This window comes from Oreochromis aureus, linkage group 3 (assembly GCF_013358895.1).
Source record: "Oreochromis aureus strain Israel breed Guangdong linkage group 3, ZZ_aureus, whole genome shotgun sequence".
NCBI classification, from domain to species: Eukaryota; Metazoa; Chordata; class Actinopteri; order Cichliformes; family Cichlidae; genus Oreochromis; species Oreochromis aureus.
In genome coordinates, this window is record NC_052944.1 from 111,140,689 (window position 1) to 111,163,845 (window position 23,157).

General features: G+C 45.4%; 1 protein-coding gene across 1 annotated transcript in view; it reads left to right on the top strand.

The window, feature by feature from the left end:
- Nucleotides 1–768: 768 nt before the first annotated feature.
- LOC116328862 (ribonuclease inhibitor-like) overlaps nt 769–23,157 on the top strand; it is a 31,300-nt gene continuing 8,911 nt past the window's right edge. Inside the window, exons 1-5 of the mRNA XM_039608425.1 lie at nt 769–782; nt 1,863–1,992; nt 4,367–4,540; nt 10,072–10,251; nt 15,743–15,940. Of these exons, the coding sequence (XP_039464359.1) occupies nt 1,895–1,992; nt 4,367–4,540; nt 10,072–10,251; nt 15,743–15,940 (650 nt within the window). The 5' untranslated portion in view covers nt 769–782; nt 1,863–1,894. The remainder of the gene's footprint in view (nt 783–1,862; nt 1,993–4,366; nt 4,541–10,071; nt 10,252–15,742; nt 15,941–23,157) is intronic.

The window sequence follows — 23,157 nt, forward strand, 5'->3', positions numbered from 1 at the left end:
AGAGCAGGAAGATGATGGAGTCTCTGGGAAAACTGGCTTTTGATCAGCTGCAGAAAGGAAACCTGATCTTCTATGAATCAGACCTGACAGAGTGTGGCATCGATATCAGAGCAGCCTCAGTGTACTCAGGAGTGTTCACACAGATCTTTAAAGAGGAGAGAGGACTGTACCAGGACAAGGTGTTCTGCTTCATCCATCTGAGTGTTCAGGAGTTTCTGGCTGCTCTTCATGTCCATCTGACCTTCATCAACTCTGGACTCAATCGGCTGGAAGAACAACAAGCAACACAGTGGTCTAAATTCTTTAAAAAGACAAAGAGTTTAAAATCACTCCACCAGAGTGCCTGTGAACAAGGCCTTACAGAGTCCAAATGGACACCTGGACTTGTTCCTCCGCTTCCTCCTGGGTCTTTCACTGCAGACCAATCAGACTCTCATACTAGGCCTGCTGACACAGACAGGAAGTAGCTCACAGACCAATCAGGAAACAGTTCAGTACATCAAGGAGAAGCTCAGTGAGAATCTGTCTGCAGAGAAAAGCATCAATCTGTTCCACTGTCTGAATGAACTGAATGATCGTTCTCTAGTGGAGGAGATCCAACAGTTCCTGAGATCAGGAAGTCTCTCCACAGATAAACTGTCTCCTGCTCAGTGGTCAGCTCTGGTCTTCATCTTACTGTCATCAGAAAAAGATCTGGATGTGTTTGACCTGAAGAAATACTCTGCTTCAGAGGAGGCTCTTCTGAGGCTGCTGCCAGTGGTCAAAGCCTCCAACAAAGCCTTGTAAGTATATTTGTACTCATGTCCTTACTTTTAACATCCAACTGTGTAAGCAATTTATTTCACCAGGCTTTCTGTCTTTGAGCTGTTTTACCCACTTTCCCTTTAAGCACACCTTCCCTGGTCATCTCTGATATGGTTGCAATAAAATTCGATCTTGACTTAACCCCCCAAAAAAAAACAAACAAAAAAAAAAAACAGAAAGAAACAACAAAAAAACAAAACAACAACAAAAAACACAGACTTCACATCATTTATTGGCAGCATGGTGCCTGTTTGTCAGCCTTTGATGATAAATTGCGCCCCAGTCTAAAGCAAACCTTCTCATCACTATTAATGGTTATTCTATTGAGCTTAATTACAAGTTCAACAGATTCATGTCAGTCTGTAGTTTAGCGCCATTGAAAGAATAATCATTTCCTAACAGCCTATGAAACACATGATGGGCAGAGTTTTCCTCTGTGTTGCATTTATTTTGTGGACTTCATGCATGTATGTATTCTTCCTAATCCCCTTGGACACACACAGCAGCTCTCTTTTTGTTGTGATTGGATCTAGTAAACAATTAATACTAACTAATCTAGACGATTTTTAAAGTGGCATCTGGGATGAAAAGTTAAAGATCAGCTTGGATGGCCTGTGCAAGGAGAGCTGTCCTTTATGATGGCCTTGGTTGCACTACATTGATAGCCATGCAGGGTGGCTCACTCCTTGGGAAAGTTTTTTTTTGTTTTGTTTTTTGTTGTTTTTAACTAACTTTGTAACCTTATTATGGCATAGCATCGCTAGGGGGGTGTCGTCCTATTTTTGTAGTAGTTGGAGAGTCTCCTAGTGTAAGTGCAGCTGCAGCCATTACATCCGAGCATGCTGCTCTCCGTGCATCTGTTTAGAGAGACCATACCATTGTAACGGGCTGGTGCCGGTGACTACCTAACCCCGGCACATATATGTACAAATACGGGAGAGTTTTGGAGACCTGGCTTGCATGGTCTTGTTCTGTTAATGCTAATGTTAAAGGTCTGTTGTTCTATCTAACTAACTGTCTGGCTAACCTCCACACCACATGCCCGCTGGACCTGCTAGTGGCTCCTTTCTCGTCAGACTGCCGTTACAGTATGGCACCCGGACATTATTCTTATTCTCTGGACCTTCATTGTCACCCAGACCGACAGACCAGCAGTCCTTGTCTGCTGTGTGAGCCAAACGCGTTAAGGTGAGCAATTTTGTATCCCAACAGGATACACACTGTTCGCTGGAGGCTAAAGCTCCAGAGGCAAACATAGCAGATTGTGAGAGAGAATCATTGGTTGACCTCCTTGAGCAATTTAGCGATATGTTCGATGGCCATTTGGGTCGCATGTCCTTAACGGAGCATGCGATTGACATGGGAGATGCAAGGCTTATTAACCCCTGTACTGCACCTCCCCAGCAAAAAAACAACTTATTGAAGAACAGGTATAGAAAATGCTGGAAGATGGAAAAATCAAACCCTCCAAAAGTGCCTTGCCTGTCATGATTGTTAACAGGCTGGGCTCAGACCCATGGTTCTGTGTGGACTTTAGGGGGCTGAACCAGGTAACGCGTGAGGACTCAGACCCTTTACCACGAGTCAACGAGTCTCTCAACTTCCTGGCAAGAGGTTGATTCATTTTGACATTGGATCTGGTGAGAGGTTACTGGTAGGTGCTACTCTCAGAGGACTCGCGCCCCAAAACAGCTCCCTTCGGCCACCGTTGTACATAAAGCAAGGGTGCACACCAGGGTGCCAGATGCTCTGTCTCACAACCCCCTGCCTGAGTCTGAGGGTCCCCCTATTGAAATCCTGCCAGAACATGCTGTTTTCTGTGGCATAAACCTTTGTACTTAGCCTCCCATTTTATTGGAGGACTGAGCACAACTCAGGCAGCGGCAGTTGAATGACCCAGACATGGGTCAGAAGCTCTGAGACCTGGAGTTGTCCCCCCATCCGTATATCCACTGTCCTTGGTGGTCAACGACGGCATGCTCTATTACCCAGGCCTAAAACATTGGCTCAATCTTTGGCTTAAGGAGGAGCTGAAGTTGTATGCTCCTATAGCTCTCCAGGGTACCCTGTGCAATTACTATCATGACCACCCTACGGCAGGTCACCCTGGGATCGCTTAGACACTAGCAAGAATGAAGCCTTGTTTCTTCTGGCCCAAGATGTCAGCGGATGTTAGCACTACGTCTTGTCTTGGCCAGTTTGCTCACAAAGCCCAGTCAAAGAAAGCAAGCGGGCCTCATGGTCCCCATTTCGGTTCAGAAGCCCTGGGAGTATGCAGGGGTACCTTATTTCGGACTGAAAGAGTGAACAGAATTCTCAAAACAGACATTCGTGTGTACGTGGATGATAAACACACTTCATGGGATAAGTTCATGTCCCAAATCTGTTTCACATTGCGCTCGGCCGCCCATGAGAGTACAGGACTCAGCCCTATTATGATGTTATATGGCAGCAAGCTGGCCACACCACTCGACCTGCTTTCAAGGCCCTCTGTGGAAAGCGAGGAGACCCCCATGCCCTATCCAGAGACCCTTAAAGCTTCACTTCAGGAGGCTCATGATCGAGCCAGGGAGACACTGACAGCCATGCTAGTCAGAAATCCTACTACGACCTGAGGCGCCGGCCGATGACCTATGCAGTCGGTGACTTGGTCAAAGTCAAAACTCATCATTACTCAGATGCCCAATCTAGCTTCATTGAGAAGCTGGTGCCCCTGTTCACAGGCCCCTACCAGGATACTCAGAAGCTGGGGGAGGTCAACTACTGGTTAGCCAAGTTTGACACCGGTGAAGATGCGTGAGTCTTCATTAACCTGTTGTGCCCCTTTTTATTCCTGGGACTCCGGACCACCTTCAGAACAGTGAGCTCCAGTCCACGAGAGCCCAGATGAGACTGGAGAGTAGGGTCAGCCCTCACTCTCGAATCCGGTGGATGAGGGGCACCCCTCCAAGGGTGTCTCTGCGTCTCAACCGGCCAAGGTGGCGTGCTATCATTTGAGACCCCGCCAGTGCCCCAGAATCACTGATGGTTGGACTGGTATAAACTGGACTAACCGTTATCATACAGACAAGCTCAGTGTTGACTGAGGGGTGGTTGCATACAAGATGGATGTGTTGTGATTGTTCTGTTCATAAGGGATGCTTACTTGTTCTGTTCCACTGAACCTACGTCAAAGCTGCCCATGGGAGGCTTTGGATTTGATCTTCTATACTACCAGGTTAAGCGATGAGATGTGTTGTATTTTTGACTGTCTAGGACTGTCTCCAGAGGATGACTAGCCAGTGACACTGCATGTTCTATATTGTTTTCCTCAAGGACTCATTATGTTTGTTAACTGTAGCAATGCTATAAGGGTGTATCAAAATTCCTCCAGAGCGTGTTTATTACCTGAAGTAATTATGTATAATGAATAATAAGTTGGAGCTTACAAGGAGTAAGTGCTGATATAGAAGGACAGTTGAGTTTTAATTAAGCTATTTAGTTAATCATTAATTGTATTGTATGCTGGCATTTTTTAAAATTTGTTTCATTTAAATGATATAATTTAATTTGTTTTTTTCAGATTGAGTCACTGCAACCTCTCAGAGAGAAGCTGTGATGCTCTGTCCTCAGTTCTCAACTCTGTTTCCTCTTGTCTGAAAGAGCTGGACCTCAGTAACAATAACCTACAGGTCTCAGGAGCAAAGTTTCTGTCTGCTGCACTGCAGAGTCCACATTGTACACTTGAAATACTCAGGTCAGGATCGCAATGCTCCCACTGCTGATCATTTAAAGTCTGAATGATATTTTCCATAAACAACTGAGCTTTTTAGAATTGGAAAGGGAGCTTTTCTTTATCTTTCGATGGCTTAGGAGATTCTTAATTACTGTAAGAAGATTTTTTTTTACAGTTACATATTTTGTTTAATTGGTAAAAGAAAAGTATTGTTCAATTCATGTTTTCTGTGGAATGGTTTGTTTGACACACGAATGAGCAGGCCATTTGTTCCACAGCAGTCAGTATAGCCAACAAGAGGCCTGCTCCCCTCACAATACATTAATACATAATTCCGATTTTGCTACAATATTGAAGATATTGAATTTGAGTTTGTGAGCACTGATAACATTGAGCTCTTTTTCCATATTGACTGGTTCGGATATTTATTGTGGCCACTTTTATCTGCACTTTTGATAAGATAAGATAAGATAAGATAACCTTTATTAGTCCCACACGTGGGAAATTTGTTTTGTCACAGCAGCAAGTGGACAGTGCAAAAGTTATGAAGGAAAAATTAGAATAAAATAAAATAAGAATAAATACAGTACACAACTGTACAGAATAGAATAAAATAAAATACTATATACAGTAGAATAAAATAGAATAAAATATACAATAAGATAAAAATAGAATACAAATGCTTTATACAACTGAGTAAAAATACAACGTTGCCAGAAAGATTATTGCACATTAGTGTTATTGCACATGTGTGGATGTGTGTGTTTGATCAGTTAAAGTCTTTGTTGTGGAGTCTGACAGCAGTGGGGAGGAAAGACCTGCGAAATCTCTCCGTCCCACACCGTGGGTGCCGCAGTCTCCCACTGAAGGAGCTGCTCAGTGCTGTCACAGTCTCCTTTATGGGGTGGGAGATGTTGTCCAACAGGGATGACAGCTTAGCCACCATTCTCCTGTTACTCACCACCTCCACTGGGTCCAGAGGGCATCCTAGAACAGAGCTGGCTCTGCGGATCAGCCTGTTCAGTCTCTTCCTGTCCCCAGCAGAGATGCTGCCGCCCCAGCAGACCACACCGTAAAAGATGGCTGAGGCCACCACAGAGTCATAGAAGGTCTTCAGGAGTGGGCCCTCCACTCCAAACGACCTGAGTCTCCGCAGCAGGTACAGTCTGCTCTGCCCTTTCCTGTAGAGGGCATCTGAGTTATGAGTCCAGTCCAGTTTGTTGTTCAGATGAACACCAAGATGTCTGTGAAGGTTCTCAGTCATCCAGGTCATCGTAGTCAAAGGAGTTTGCAAAGAAAAGCGTCTGGACTTCTTTAAGTTGCTTGAAGACGTTTCACCTCTCATCCGAGAAGCTTCTTCAGTTCTAGGGTCAAATGGCCGAGAGTCCCATATTTAAACCCAGTGAGAGTATCCCCCCAAAGAGGGACAAAGGACCCCCTGGTGATCCTCTAATCACATGAGCCAAGGTGTGAAAGCGGGTGTGGGACCTAATCAGCCAGGGTTTCGGGTGTGCTCATTGTGAAACCTGGCCCCACCTTGTCCTGTGAATTCCTGAGTACAGATGGCCCAGGATGTGAGTGGGCATTAAGGCGTCTGGGGAGGGAACTCAAAACTGGATTATAGATGGCAGACAGTTGGTGTCATAAACCACCGCTTCTGTTCAAAGATGGTCGCTCACAGTGGACATAGATGGCCTCTTTCACCCCTCTTTCAAACCATCTGTCCTCTCTGTCCAAAATGTGAACGTTGGCATCCTTGAAAGAGTGACCTTTATCCTTAAGATGCAGATGGACTGCTGAGTCTTGTCCTGTGGAGGTGGCTCTTCTATGTTGTGCCATGCGCTTGTGAAGTGGCTGTTTGGTCTCTCCAATGTAGAGGTCTGGGCATTCCTCGCTGCACTGTACAGCATACACCACGTTGTTAAGTCTGTGTTTTGGAGTTTTGTCTTTCGGGTGAACCAGTTTCTGTCTGAGTGTGTTGCTGGGTCTGAAGTACACTGGGATGTCGTGCTTGGAGAAAACTCTCCTGAGTTTCTCTGATACATCGGCTACATAAGGGATGACAACGTTGTTGCGTCTGTCTTTCTTATCCTCCCTCGCTGGTGTCTGATCTTCTTTTCTGTGCCTCTTTGTTGACTTTAAGAACGTCCAATTAGGATAACCGCATGTTTTGAGTGCTTCCTTTACGTGTGTGTGTTCCTTCTTTTTTCCCTCAGGCTTAGAGGGAACATGTTCTGCCCGGTGGTGTAGGGTCCTGATTACTCCCAGTTTGTGTTCCAGAGGGTGATGGGAGTCAAAGAGGAGGTACTGGTCCGTGTGTGTGGGCTTCCGGTAAACTTCGATGTTGAGGTTGCCATTCTCTTCAATGTGCACGGAGCAGTCCAGGAAAGGCAAACAGTTATCCTTAGTGTCTTCCCTGGTGAACTTGATGTTCTTATCCACAGCGTTAATGTGCGCAGTGAAGGATTCCACTTCTTGTGTCTTGATTTTGACCCAGGTGTCGTCTACATATCTGTACCAGTGGCTGGGTACTCTTCCTTTGAAAGAGCCAAGAGCCTTCCTTTCTACTTCCTCCATGTAAAGGTTGGCTACAATAGGTGATACGGGGGAGCCCATGGCACAGCCATGTTTTTGTCTGTAGAAACCTTCGTTGTATTTGAAGTATGTTGTGGTAAGGCAGAGGTCTAACAGTGTGCAGATCTGATCGGGTGTGAAGTTTGTCCTGTCTTCCAAGGAGCTGTCTTCTTGTAGTCGTTTTCTGACAGTCACTGCCTCCGTGGTGGGTATGCAAGTGAAGAGAGAGACTACATCAAAGGACACCATGGTTTCATCTGGATCCAGGGTAAGTTTCTGGACCTTGTCGGTGAAGTCGATGGAGTTCTTGATGTGGTGTGGGGTGTTCCCCACGAGAGGTGCAAGGATGGTAGCCAGGTGTTTAGCAATGTTATAAGTGGCTGAGTTTATGCTACTGACTATGGGTCTGAGTGGGACCCCTTCCTTGTGGATTTTAGGAAGTCCATAAATGCAGGGTATGGCATCCCCTGGATAAAGGCGGTGATATGTAATGCGGTCAATGATTTTGTCCTTTTCGAGGTCTTGAAGGCAAGCTATAACTATCAGAGAAACTCAGGAGAGGTAGTTCAGCTGGCACCAGTCCACAAAGTCCTGAGTCAGTCCTCTGTACTCCTTGTCGTTCCCATCAGTGATGAGGCCGACTATAGCAGAGTCATCAGAGAACTTCTGCAGGAAGCACTGGGTGGAGCTGTGGGAGAAGTCTGCAGTGTAGATGGTGAATAGGAACGGAGCCAGAACGGTTCCCTGTGGGGCCCCCGTACTGCAGACGACCCTGTCCGACACACAGCCCTGAGTCCTCACATACTGTGGTCGGTCGGTGAGGTAGTCCAAAATCCAGGTAGTGAAGTGATGGTCCACTGGAGTTCTCCAGCTTGTCCTTCAAAACCGAGGGAAGAATGGTGTTGAAGGCACTGGAGAAATCAAAGAACATGATTCTCACAGTGCTCCCAGCGGTCTCCAGGTGAGCGAGGGAACGATGTAGGAGGTGAATGACGGCATCATCCGCTCCAATGCCAGGCTGGTAGGCAAACTGAAGTGGGTCCAGTGATGAGCTCACAAGGCGCCGAAGCTGAGCCAGGACCAACCGTTCCAGGGTCTTCATCAGGTGGGATGTCAGAGCCACCGGCCTGTAGCTCGAGCTGATGCCATCTGGACCCACTGCCTTCTTGGCTTTAATCCTCCTCAGTTCCCTCCTAACCTGGGTGGTTGAGAGAGACAGGCTGGAGCCTTGTGTTGAGTGTGTATTGGATGCTGTTGTTGGGGGTGGGGAGGAGGGAGCAGGGTGAATAGAGGAGGTGTGAAGTGTCTGAGGTGTCAGAGGTGGAACAGCAGCAGTGGGGGTGGGTGAGTCTGCAGCCGATGTTGGAGACTGCCTCATGGCTGAATCAAATCTGTTGAAGAAATGATTCAGTTCATTTGCCCACCTCACATCCCTCCCAGGCAGAGAGTTCTGATGTTTGTGGCCTGAGATGGTTCTGAGGCCTCTCCAGACTTCACCAACGTTATTTTGTTGAAGCTGGTTCTCCATCTTCTGCCTGTAGCTGTCCTTCCCATTCCTTATCAGTCCCCTCAACTCTCTCTGGTGTAATGTTTCAATCTATGGCCAGTTTTCTGGCCATAGACTCTTCTTACCAACACTGTGGGGTTCCCAGTGCTGACACATTGTCTCCCCCATGTGCTAGATTGATCAGACGATCTTGATGCAATATCCATGTGTTCTGTTTTGGTTTTTTTGCCAAGTTTCCCCAGTTTAATGGTTCTGATCACTTCAGTGGGGTGGTCACTTTCCTTATTTCTTCCTTGGGAAGAAAACCGTGTCCAAATTACATGGTATTGTGTCTAAATGGCCCTAATTAAATTGAATAGTCTATACTATTTAATAATCTCCATATCCATATTTCAGGAAGCTTATGATTTAAATATCTTTCAACCATAATGTTTACCTGTGTAGAGGGAGATTGGTTCATAGTTTGTTTGTTTAGTAGCTTGTTTTGTTTTTCATTTGTATTAAATTATCTGTAATTTTAGAGAACAATTTTAGAGAACAAGCGAATCTGTCCTCAGCCGCAAAAGAATCCAGGTCACTGGCACAAATTATTAAATTTGGTTCTTTTAATTCTTTTGGTGGCAAAGAAAGACTGGGCTCAGAGTGGTCAAAACTCAAAAAATGATCTTTATTTTTCATTTCCGGAAATGGTGAACTGCAGAGACGAGCACAGATCCACAGCTCTGAAAAAATCACAAGGTGAAGGTGTATATATAGTTCGGCTACGTCACACGCTAAGTTTCAATCAGAACAACTCCTTATATGTTGCTAGTTCCTCTTTCTTTGTGTCTTACGTCCTGTGCACCTCTGCACTAAACTTCCCCTTTCTAAAGTCTGTTGCCAGGGTGACCTGTCCCCCTCTGACCTAGTTTTTGTCTCGTCTGGGGGTTGGTTTCTTAAGGCCTCGCTTATTAAAATACATAAAACAATATAATCAGAAAATAAGCATTAAGAATATATATTGATTTCTTAACAACAGTCCCTGAGCGCTTGTTTTACAGCCAGCTGCACATAGAGACCAGTGTTGTTAGTCCAGGTCAGAAGATGACTTGTTGAAATGAAAATGAGCTTGTAGTTTGTCTGCTTTAATAATGTGACTGGAAAAAGGTGTTGTTGGACTTCCAATATGTCCATTTCTTTCACACTTCACCTTTACAAGTGAAGTGTGAAAAAAGGGAAGCCATGTGGTTCCTGGAATGAAAAACATGACTTTTTCAAGTCTTTTTCATTTTGTAATGATGAAAAATTCAGGGTTTCTTCTCTTGTTGTGTTTGTTTGAAGCTTCTTCCTGTTGGCTTCAGCTGTTTGGAGTTTCCATTTTCTAAACTTCTACATTCTGAACCTTCTTCAGCTCTGAACAGATTATGAAACACTGAATGATTTCAAGCTCACACTTTGTCTAATAAACTTACATGTTTCATTCATTATACAGATTGAGGAGCTGTGGTTTGTCAGAGATCAGCTGTGATTATCTGGCAGCAGCTCTGAAGTCCAACCCCTCCCACCCGAGTGTGCTCGATCTGAGTGGACACTACAACAACCTGCAGGATTCAGGAGTGAAACAATTGTGTGTTCTTCTGGAGAATCCACGATGTCGATTTGAAACTCTGAGGTCAGTCATCATGTTTTAGTTTTATTTATTGTTTATTTATTAATTGTGCTGACACTGTCGATGGGTAAGCCCACAGACCCCTGTATGGGAAGTCTTGTTTGGCTCTTTGTAGAACTTCTAATCTCTGATCCTCTGAGCTCAGTAGGTAATGCAGAATAATGCAGAGTTGTTTTGTTGAGAAGCTGAGAGATGTCATTATGAGCCAGATTAAGCCATGGTCTCGTACGATGTTACATCTCTCTTCTTTTGCATCCCAATAATGGAAGCATTGGAGGTAGTTCGTAAGAGATTACCGGACTGATTTATTGGTTGATTGATTGATTGATTGTACTTCATTCATCCCGAGGGAAATTGGGATAAGGCTGCTAGCCGTGCCAGCACCGTCTTACCCTTCCGACCATACATACATTACACAAAAATCACATGGGGAATCAGAATCAGAATACTTTATTGATCCCTAGGGTAAATTATTTTTTTTGTTACAGTGCTCCATAATAAACAGACATTAACAAGACAGACAATACACTAACTAAGAATAGTACAATATATTCAGGCATATATATATATATATATATATATACAAAAGTCGTTTATTAATAAATAGCTAAAAAAGAAAAAGAAAAAAGAAACGTGTGTGTTAAGTGGATGAGTTGTACAGGGAGACGGCCACAGGCAGGAATGCTTTCAGTGGTGCTTTTCAGTACTTTCAGTCTCTCACTGAACACGCTCCTGTGACTGACCAGCATGTCATGGAGTGGGTGGGAGGTGTTATCCAACATTGCTTTTATTTTGGACAACATCCGCCTCTACGACACCACCTTGAGGGAGTCCAGCTCCATCCCCACAACACTACTGGCCTTACGGATCAGCTTATCAAGTCTGTTGGCATCTGCGACCCTCAGCCTGCTCCCCCAGCATGCCACAGCATAGAGGATCGCACTGGCCACAACAGACTCATAGAAAATCCTGAACATTTTCTGTCAGATGTTGAAGGACCTCAGTCACCTCAATAAATAGAGACGACTCTGGCCCTTTCTGTAAAGTGCTTTGGTGTTTTTAGCCCAGTCCAGTTTATTGTCAATGTGTACTCCAAGGTATTTATAGTCCTCCACAATGTCAACACTGACCCCCGGATTGAAACAGGGGTCAAGTGTTTCCTGGTCTTCCTGAAGTCCACTATTAATTCCCTGGTCTTTGCCACGTTGAGCTGCACATGATTCTGCTCACACCACGTGACAAAGGAGTCGACCACAGCCCGGTACTCTGTCTCATCATCCCTGCTGATGCATCCAACCACTGCAGAGTCATCAGAAAACTTCTGAAAATGACAGTTTTCTGTGCAGTGGCTGAAGTCTGTGGTGTACAGGGTGAAGAGGAAGGGGGAGAGGACGGTCCCCTGTGGTGCCCCTATGTTGCTGATTACCTTGTCAGACACACATTGTGGGAGACGTTTATGTTGTGGTCTTCCTGTCAGGTAATCAACAATCCAGGACACCAGAGAAGCATCCACCTGCATCGTTGTTAACTTATCACCCAGGAAGGTCGCCCTGATGGTATTGAAAGCACTGGAAAAGTCAAAAAACATGACCCTCACAGGGCTCGCCGGCTGGTCCAGATGGGTGTAGACACGATTGAGCAGGTAGATGATGGCGTCCTCTGTTCCGAGACGAGGCTGATAGGCAAATTGAAGGGGATCCAGATGTGGTCTGACTACGGGTCGCAGTTGGTCCAGGATGAGCCTTTCCGGGGTGTTCATGATGTGGGAGGTCAGTGCCACGGGCCTGTAATTGTGGGGGCCACTGGGACGTGGCGACTTTGGAATAGGGACAAGGCATGATGTCTTGCACATCACTGGGACCCTCTGCAGACTCAAACTCAGCATAAACAGTTTATGAAAGTGTAAGGAGTTTTCCTGTAATGCAACTCAGGTTGGAATAAATGACACTCAGACAGGTTTTACAAATTAACGTGCACACGGGTGAGAGCTCGAAGGAGACTCACACCCTTGGAGCAGTTATCAGCCTTTATTTGTACTCAAGCATGATTGCGTCGCAGAAACATACAGGAAGAGATAAGATACAACTGTGCTGCGTGATTGCTTCCTGCTGAGTTTGCACAGCATGCAGATTTCCTGTTGAGCTTGCACAACGTAACTTCTCTAGTAAAAAAGAGCAAACGCATCTAGAAAACCTTAAATGAAAAGTACTTCTAAACATAAACATAATAAAATCTTTCAACGGAAAGACTCCACACAGCTGGGGGGCACAGGCCTTGAGGACGCGGGTACTTACTCCGTCTGGTCCAGCAGACTTGCCTGAGTGAAATCTCTCATTTGCATCTAAACCTGTAATTGAGTGAAGGTGATGGGTGGGGGAGGGGTGTCAGGAATCTCACAGGAGGCAACAGTGCCATGTGAAGAGAGAGGCTGGCACAGTGGTGTAGCTCTGGATTCCAGGCTGACTACAGGTGAGGTTGTGGGGATGTGGGCAGACACTGTGGTGTCGAATCTATTGAAAAACAGATTCAACTCGTTAGCTTTGTTCTCACCTCCCTCAGCTCCCCTGCTGTTGGTTGGCCTGAATCCAGTGATGGTCTTCATGCCCCTCCACACCTCTCTCATGCTGACACCCAGTTTGTGCTCCAGTGGATGAAGAGAGTCAAACCTTAGATACTGATCCGTATGTGTAGGTTTACGGTACACGTCAGCTTTTAGATGTCCCCCATTACTGATGGAAATCTCACAGTCTAAGAAGGCTAACCTGCCACTTTTCATATCCTCCCTGGTGAATTTGATGTGATGGTCCACCGAGTTAATGTGATCCGTGAAAAATAGTACGTCCTGAAATTTGATTTTCACCCAGGTATTCTCCACATATGTGAACCAATGGCTTGGTGGTGTTCCAGGGTAGGATAGCAAAGCCCTCTTTTCCACTTCTTCCATGTACAAATTGGCCACGATGGGTGAAACTGGGGAGCCCATGGCACACCCGTGTTTCTGCCTGTAGAACTGACCCTTGTATGTGAAGTAGGTGGAATGAAGACACAGTTCCAAAAGCAAACACACTTGGTCGATGCTGAGGGTGGTCCTGTTGCTGAGGTTGGTGTCATCCTGTAATCTCTTACGGACTACCTCCAACGCTTCCGTGACTGGGATGCAAGTGAATAGAGATGTAACGTCGTACGAGACCATGGTTCCATCTGCCTCCATAATGACATCTCTCACCTTCTCAACAAAATCCAGGGTGTTCTGGATGATGATGATGGAGTCTGGGGATGAGGGGAAAGACCCGCCAATTTCCAGGGGCGAGGTCACTGAGGCAGTTAAACAACTCCTTGGTGGCAGAGCCCCTGATGTTGATGAGGTCCGCCCCGAGTTCCTGAAGACTCTGGACGTTGTAGGGCTGTCCTGCTTGACATGCCTCTATAATGTTGCATGGAAATTAGGGGCAGTACCCCTGGACTGGCAGACCAGGGTGGTGGTCCCCATCTTTAAGAAGGGAAACCGGAGGGTGTGTTCCAACTACAGTGGGATCACACTACTCAGCCTCCCTAGGAAAGTCTATGCCAGGGTGCTGGAAAGGAGAGTTCGTCCGCTAGTCGAACCTCGGATACAGGAGGAACAATGCGGTTTTCGTCCTGGTCGCGGAACACTGGACCAGCTCTTTATCCTCTCAAGGATACTTGAGGGTGCATGGGAGTTTGCCCAACCAGTCTCCATGTGTTTTGTGGACTTGGAGAAGGCATTCGTCCCTCAGGGTGTCCTTTGGGAGGTGATGCGGGAGTATGGGGTGTCTGGCCCATTGCTACAGGCCATTCGATCCCTGTACAACCTTTGCAAGAGAGTAGAGCCACTGCTTCTCCACGTCGAAAGGAGCCAGCTGAGGTGGTTTGGCATGTCCCACCGGGAGGAGGCCCCAGGGTAGACCCAGGACACGCTGGAGAGATTATATCTCTCGGCTGCCCTGGGAACGCCTTGGCGTTCCCCCGGATAAGCTGGAGGAGATGGCTGGGGAGAGGGAGGTCTGGGCTTCTCTGCTTAGGCTCCTGCTTCCGCGACCCAGCCCCGGATAAAACGGCTGGATGGATATATATATATATATATATATATATATATATGTATATATTTGAACAAGAAAAATACTAATGGAAACTGCCTTTTATCCAATGTACCACTCATTTATGTATGTTTCACCTGTGCTAAACAAGGATGAAGAGAGGCCTCCTGCTGTGTGTGTCCACTGATTTTGCTCCTGTGTTTTGTCTTTAAGAAAATAAAGCCAGTTTTCCAACCAGTCCCTGTATGTCATCACAACGCAGTCTACCATTTGAAATCTGCTACACCTTGAGGCATCTGTTGCTGTGATTTGGCGCTGTATAAATAAAAATCAATTAAAGAGTAAAGAACAGGATGTAGAGCTCCCATGCTGGTGGCAAAGAAATAGTCAGCAGACTGTAGCAGTTTATATCTGGATGAAAGTAGAACTAGCTCAGCGGAGCTCAGTCCCATATCGTTGGTTAGAAAGGAACAACATCAGCGTTATACCGCTGCTCACGCAGATTCAAGCAGTGCGCTCACATTACAGCACCTGATGATAGAATCTGTGTATATGATAAACAGCTGATGCACGCAGCGCATGCACTGTTGCTCTAAATGTTCACTTGGCTGAAGTCTGTGAAGAGACTGTGCTCCACATACTTCCCATGGTACAACCTCAGATTGGACCAAGCTCCCTTCATCGAGTGGAAAATCATCCTTTTTCTACTAGGACAAAGGTCCTAGTAGGACAGGAAACATACTGATAAGTGTTTCAAAGTGTCTTTGTCAGCAGACATGATTCAACTGAGCCAGTATGAGTTTGGTTGCTGCAGTTTGTGCATCATAAACAGTGCTGAAGCAGAGGCAGCGTGTGCCTGCAGGTGATTGTACACTGCTGTTATATGAGCTGTGGAAACTCGGGTAAAAACATAATGCTGAAAGTTCCAGGACAGTCACAGAGTTACAACATCATTTGTGAACATAAGGACAGAAAGGTCATCCATATCTCTGTATTAAAAGTCTGTGTCCTGGTCGTGTCCAGTAAAACACGTCTCTGTGAAAGCTTCAATCCAACAGGCTCCAAAATCCGTCTGCTCTTCTTTGGGTTCTTAATACTCTTGTACCATCTCTCTGTCATCCTCCTCGCTCCCTCTTTGAATTCAGTCTTATGTGCATCATTAACACTGACATGTGGAAAACCAAAGTTTTACTGAACAGAAGATAATCATCAGTGAAACTGTCTTTAAAATGCTCTTGTTAGAAATGTACGATTTTAATGTGAAACATTCAGAGTTTTTTCTCTTGTTGTGTTTGTTTGAACCTGCTTCCTGTTGGCTTCAGCTGTTTGGAGTTTCCGTTTTCTAAACTACTATATTCTGAACCTTCTTTAGCTCTGAACAGATTTTGAAACACTGAATTTGTCTGATAAACTCACATCTTTCATTCTTTATACAGATTGGGGAGCTGTGGTTTGTCAAAGATCAGCTGTGGTTATCTGGCAGCAGCGCTGAAGTCCAACCCCTCCCATCTGAGAGAGCTCGACCTGAGTAATGACTACCTGTCCTTGACTAGGAACAACAACCTGCAGGATTCAGGAGTGAAGCAGCTGTGTGGTTTTCTGGAAAGTCCAGGATGTGGACTTGAAACTCTGAGGTCAGTCACCATGTTTTAGTTGTGCTGAGATGAATATGATGTGAAACTTGTGCTGACACTAAACTGCAGACACAAGGCTGTGTTTGTGCACAGATGGATACCACCGGAGATCTCAGTTATGAAGAAAGTTTGTCCAACAGTGGGAAACATTTAAGAGAATAGCTGTGAAGCAGAAGCTAAACATAATAATAGCTAAAAAGCAAAATAATCAGAATCAGAAAGGGTTTCATTGCCAAGTGTTGAGCATGTTTACAACATTAGGAAATTGCTGTAGTACTTAGTGCAAAACATACTGTCAGACAACGCTTAAATAAACATTAAAACATTTTTAAAGTGCTAAGTAGATAGATATATACATGAATGCAGGGTGGTGATCAGTGAAAAAATGGAATGATGCAGTGAGCACAGTGTAGGGTCATGTGTTAGTGGTGCGAACAGTCATATGGTTATTGTTCATGAGTCCAACAGCAGAGGGGAAGAAACTGTTCTTATGGCGAGAGGTTCTGGTGCGAATGGACCAGAGCCTGAGGGGAGCACGTGAAACAGACTGTGTCCAGGGTGAGAAGGGTCATCTGTGATCTGAGCTGCACGCCCCAGTGTCCTGGAGGTGTACATGTCCTGCAGAGATGGGAGTCTGCAGCCAATCACCTGCCAATAACACGCTGCAGTCTCTGTTTGTCCCTGATAGGGCTCCAGCGTACCACACGGTGATGGAGGAGGTGAGGATGGACTCGATGATAGCAGTGTAGAATTGCATCATCGTCCGTGTTGGCAGGTAATTTCTTCAGCTGCCTCAGGAAGTACATCCTCTGCTGGGCTTTCTTTATGACGGAGGTGATGGTGGGCTCACACTTCAGGTCCTGGGTGATGGTGGTACCCAGGAGCGGAATTAATCCGCAGTGGTGATAAGGGTGTCAGTCAGGATGATGGGGGGGAGTGGGGCTGTGTGCTTCCTGAAGTCCACAATAATCTCCACTGTCTTCTGGGCATTCAGCACCAGGTTGTTGTGGCTGCACCAGGACACCAGACGTTCAACAACCTCCCTCCTGTAGGCAGACTCATCCCCGTCCGAGATGAGTCCGATAACGGTGGTGTCATCTGCAAACTTGAATAGCTTGACAGACTGGTGGGTGGAGGTGCAGGAGTTGGTGTACAGGGAGAAGAGCAGAGGAGAAAGAACACAGCCCTGAGGGGAGCCGGTGTTGATGGTCCGGGAGTCCGAGACATTCTTTCCCAGCCTCACATGCTGCTTCCTGTCCATCAGGAAGTCAGTGATCCACCGGCAGATGGGATCAGGCACATTCACCTGGGAAAGCTTGCTTTGGAGATGGTCTGGAAGGATGGTGTTGAAGGCAGAGCTGAAGTCCACAAACAGGATCCTGGCGTAGGTTCTACGCCAGCTGCTTCGCCTGGTCCAGCCTCTGCTTCAGCTTCATCTGGTCCAGCCTCTGCATTGTCTTCATCCTCGTCTGGTCCGGCCTCTGAGTCTTCAACCACGCCTGCAGCGTCAGCTTCATCCACGCCTGCAGCGTCGGCGTCAGTTTCATCCACGCCTGCAGTGTCGGCATCAGCTTCGCCTGGGCCAGCTTCAGCTTCGTCTGGTTCCGCAGCTGCCATGCTACCGTCTGGTCCTGCCTCGTCTGGTCCTGCCTCGTCTGGTCCTGCAGTTGACTCGCCACTTCCACGTTCACACCTAGCACTGCCGGCCTTTCCTCAAGATCACCGTCCACTTTCCAGGCCACTGGCTGGGCGTCATCGCCATCATGAGCAACCTCTGGACCAGCTGTGTCGTTTCCGCTGCCTCTGGATCTGCCTCATCGATGCCGTTGCCTTCCGCACAGTCAACCTCCAGACCCGCCTCATCGCCGCTAATGCCTTCTGCGTGGTTGGCCTCCGGACCCGTTTTGTCTCTGTCGCCGGCCTCTGGGTCGGCCACCTGAACTGCTCAGACTCCTGTGCTGTCAGCCTCCAGGTCGACCCCCTGAACTCTTTTTTTTTTTGATGGATTCATGTTTTGACACAGTTTAGTTTTGTTTGAACTGTTTTCTTGGGTTTCTGGTATTATGCTCATTGTCTTTTGTTTTGGTGTTTCTATGATAAATATATTACTTCAATGTGAAAAATTCAGAACAACGTCAATGAGAAATTTTTTCCCTTGTTGTGTTTGTTTGAAGTTGCTTCCTGTTGGCTTCAGCTATTTGGAGTTTCCATTTTCTAAACTTCTGCATTCTGAATCTTCTTCAGCTCTGAACAGATTTTGAAACACTAAATGATTTCAAGCACACACTTTGTCTAATAAACATACATCTTTCACTCTTTATACAGACTGGAGCGCTGTGGTTTGTCAGAGATCAGCTGTGATTATCTGGCAGCAGTGCTGAAGTCCAACCCCTCCCATCTGAGAGAGCTGGACCTGAGCCTGAACAACCTGCAGGATTCAGGAGTGAAGCATCTGTGTGGTTTTCTGCAGAGTCCAGGATGTGGACTTGAAACTCTGAGGTCAGACACCATGTTTTAGTTGTGCTGAGATGAATAAGATGTGGTGGTTGTGCAGACACAAAACTGATATTATACTGATCCACACTGAGGATCTTCATGGTAAAGTCTGTTTTCTTCTTCTCTAGTTTAGTTCGTTGACTGGAGCAGAACAATATTTACATTTCAAACAGTGATACTCAACGTATGGCCTGCGCCCCACACACGGCCCTCCACAGGGTGCCGAGCAGCCTGCCGACCTTTCCTAATTCAGAGAGAGGGGATCCTGATTACCATTCTTCCTCACAGTTCGAAGTATCAGACACAACAATGAATAATCCACAGCTGACTGTCTTTAGCAGGTCAAAGGTCAAGACACACAGCAATCTGTGAAACAGGAAGAGTTTGGAGCAGGAATTATTGCACACTTACAAACTGACACTGCTGCACGGCATGCTGGGTAATGCTAGCTGGTCAGGTATGGGTGTGCTAATGGCTGTAATCTTTGTGGCTGCAGAATACTGAAGAAGAGAAAAGAGAGATGGAGGATGAAGAAAAGAGGAGGGGATAAAGCAGAAGTTTAACTCCAGATAGGAACTGTGTCTGTTGTTTGGAAGCTTCTGCGTGGGCGGGGCTCAGGCAGCTCCACCCACACAGTGACAGTGAAGCAGGTGAAGCGTAATAAATAAAGACTTCAACAGCAGACAGGATTTCATAAGCTGATGTACAAACATGTAGACTGATGGTGGCAGCTACATAAACAGGTCCATAAAGACTGAAGCCTGTCTCCATTCCTTTGCATATTCCATATTTCATAGTGAGAGTTTCCAGAAGAGCAAATCTCCAACAGGCCTCCAAACATGTGACGAATCAGACTGACATTTTTTGTACAGATAACAGTGTGAGCTCTCAGCAGGTCACTTCAATAAGAAGGACTAACAGTGCAGCAGGAATGACTAAACCCACTAACAGTCTGATATCCCCATGTTCCTGTTGTTCTACAGCATCATCATTAATGTTGCTCCACCACCATCACTGCAGCTGACCAATCAGCTTCTGTCACGTCATATGATGCTCTGTGACTCAGACTGGAGAAATGCTAAATGGCTAACCTGAAGCTAACCTGAGAAACAGTCAAAGTAGTGATGATTCCTACAAGTGTATGTGTTCAGTATGAGATGAGTTTGGTAGTACTGCGTGTGCACAGATGGACTCCACAGGAGATCTCCATTATGAAGAAACTGAAAGGTTGTCTAAAATTGGGAAACATTTTAGAGAATATCTCGGAAAATATCTGTGAAGCAGAAGCTAAACATAATAATAACAGAAAAGCAAAATAAAGATCCAAATCGTGCTCTGAGCCATTGTTTAAACATCAATATCAGGCTTCCAAAGACTGCTCACAGACTTAGTTAAAGATTCTGGGGCTGTCCACAGATCAGCTGACCTGCTGGGTCAAAAACAAGCACACAAAGAACCAATGAGAGTAAAGAACAGGATAAAGAGCTCCTGTGATGGAGGCAAAGAAATTAGCACCAGACAGCTGTCTACATGTTGTAGCACTTTACAGTCACCAGGGGATGCTGTCACAGACATGCAGTCAGTGAGCTGCTCTACTTTTGCAGTTGTTGGTGAAGCTAAAGTGAAAGTGAGTGTTAAAATAATGAAAAGTGTGCACTGCAGCCTCCATCTGAGCTTCTCAAGCTCTTTTTCTTTTATCCTCCATGTTTGTGCTGGACGCTGCTGTCGCTCTCTTCCCTGTTCCCGCCCACTTTCCAACCAATCAGCATTGGATCGCGCACAGCGTCGTCCACACCAACTTTTGTTGTGAGCACGTGGACTCGTGCGCAGAATATTTCCAGTACAATAACCAGCTGTGCATGCTCCCCAAGCAGCACCTTCAAGCTCACCTCAAAGACGTTTAAAGGAAGGATTACCTGGCCATCACGGGTCCAGCTGTCCGTAATCGTTGTTGGGTTTATCTAGGCAGAAACCCCGCTGGAACACGAGACACTCAATAACTGCATGACAAAACAAGACAAGACAGAGCTCTTTGTGGCTCGCGAGGGAAGTCAGCCCAGGGCTTCATCTTCAACTTCGACCGATTCCTTTGCTACAGCCCTTTTTATTGTCAGCAAGCAATCATTCATGAATATGCAATTACAAATACACGTGACATTCTTAAACAACATCAGTGTCTGTATTTTCTGTGTGTGGGGGTGTGTGTAGGTGTGTGTGTGTGTGTTTTCAGCAATACCATACATAGACATATGACCTTTCAATGAACTTAAACTGTATGCAGAAAAGTCTCTACAGCCATAATGGAAATTATAACGTCAAGGCTGCTCCCTCTCATCTCATGGTACAAAAGTGCACACAGACTTTTATCAGACCTAATAAAGATATGATTTTTATCAGCATACAAATGATTACATATTTCTAAGCATAAATGATTATATGTTTCTAAGCACAAATGACATTATAAAAACTATCAGTTCCAACAACCGTGTCCACAGCAGAGTGTGCCGAGGCTTAATGCTAACACGACACATGAAGCTAATACCACCACGAGCAGCTGCTCATTGGATTGGAGGAGAAATGTCTCCAGCTTCTCACAGGCAGTATGCATAATGAGGAGTTCCAAAAAGACTTTGGAGAGCTCGTCCCAGACTCAAAATCCACACTTGTCTGCACAAAACTTCTCACATGTCTTCTCCCGTCACAAGTGTCTTCTAAGTGAAGCTACCAGGTTCAGATGGGTGATCCATCCTCACAAAGCAACACAGACGCCAGATATGCAAACACAGCATCATACAACACAAACAAGAGTACCAAATAATTCTCTCCGCATTTTCTGCTGGAACGAAGCTGTTTGAAACCTTGTTGTTCTGCACTTTGGGACCAGAAGAGGAAACTGAAACTCTGTGCAGTGGATTCAGTGGAAGCAGCCAAGTACTGTAAGTGTCTGCTGTACAGGGATGCTGCTTCAGCTGTGGCTCAGCAAAGTTTCACAGTATGACTCAATAAAAGCAGCATGAAATAAAACCATGATGTTTTCATCAATGTGGAAATAAAGTTACCTGTAACGTGACAGACACTGTAGCTCTTTAACTGACAACTTTACAGTTTCAGCTTCAAACTTCAGCTTTTTTGTCTAGCTTTACTGTAGAACCTTCACCTCAGTCCCACTGCAGCCTCCTGAACTTGTAGTTGGTTTTTTTTGTTTGTTTGTTTTGGACTCTGTTTCCTGGTCAGTTTTTTTTATTTCACAGAGTAAAACTTGACCATTTTTCATATGTTCATGTTAAATGTATGACTTGAATGTGAAAATTTCCGGGTTTTTTCTCTTGTGTTTGTTTGAAGCTGCTTCCTGTTGGTTTCAGCTGTTTGGAGTTTCCATTTTCTAAACTACTATATTCTGAACCTTCATTCAGCTCTCAACAAATGAAACACTAATGATTTCAAGCACACACTTTGTCTAATAAGGTTACACCTTTCATTCTTTTTACAGATTGTGGGACTGTGGTTTGTCAGAGCTCAGCTTTGATTATCTGGCAGCAGCATTGAAGTCCAACCCCTCCCATCTTAGAGAGCTGGACCTGAGCCTGAACAACCTGCAGGATTCAGGAGTGAAGCATCTGTGTGGTTTTCTGGAGAGTCCAGGATGTGGAATTGAAACTCTGAGGTCAGTCAGCATGTATTAGTTGTGCTGAGATGAATATGATGTGAAAGTTGTGCTGACACTAAACTGCAGACATCAGGCTGATATTATACTGATCCACACTGACGATCTTCATGGTAAAGTCTGTTTTCTTCTTCTCTGGTTTAGTCCATTGACTGTAGCAGAATATTCACATTTCAAACCCTCAAAGAAGGAAAAATCCTCCTCTGGATAATTCACTGTGAAACTCTCTAACTCTTCATTCCACCTTAAAGACTTTCTGACACTGAAATCCAAACCAAAACGGCCGTTTGCTTTACAAACAGCAGTCCCACACAACACATACATACATGATATAAAACACAGGCCAACATCTAAAAAACAATGTGGGCTTTAGAGATAATTGAGAAGCTTTCTGGGGGAAACCTGGTCTTGTTAGGAGAGACGCCATCCATCCCATTTTGGATGGAGCAGCTCTCATTTCTAGAAATCTGGCCAAAATTATTAAACTCCCCAAAACATGACTATCCAGAGTTGGGACCAGGAATCAGAGTTGCACGCCTCTCTTTTCCTGTTATCCCCCCAAAACCCCATCCCCTTAGAGTCTGTGTCAGCTCCCAAACAGACAAAAAGCAAACTAAAAACCAGCAAAAACAACTTATACATTAAAAAAATCACAAAGAAAGTCAGTATCCACATCTGCACCAAACAGTAAAACAGTTAAATGTGTATTAATAAACATTAGGTGTCTCTCTTCCAAGTCTCTGTTAGTTCATGACTTAATAATTGATCAGCAAATTGATTTACTCTGCCTTACAGAAACCTGGTTGCAGCAGGATGATTATGTTAGTTTAAATGAATCAACACCCCCGAGTAACTCTAACTACCAGAAACCTCGAAGCACAGGCCGAGGGGGCGGTGTGGCAGCAATTTTTCTCACCAGCCTGTTAATCAACCAAAGACCCAGAAAGACTTTTAATTCATTTGAAAGCCTGATTCTTAGCCTTGTCCAACCTTGGTCGAAAACTCAAACACCAGTCTTATTTATTATCATCTATCATCCCCCTTGGCCTTACACAGA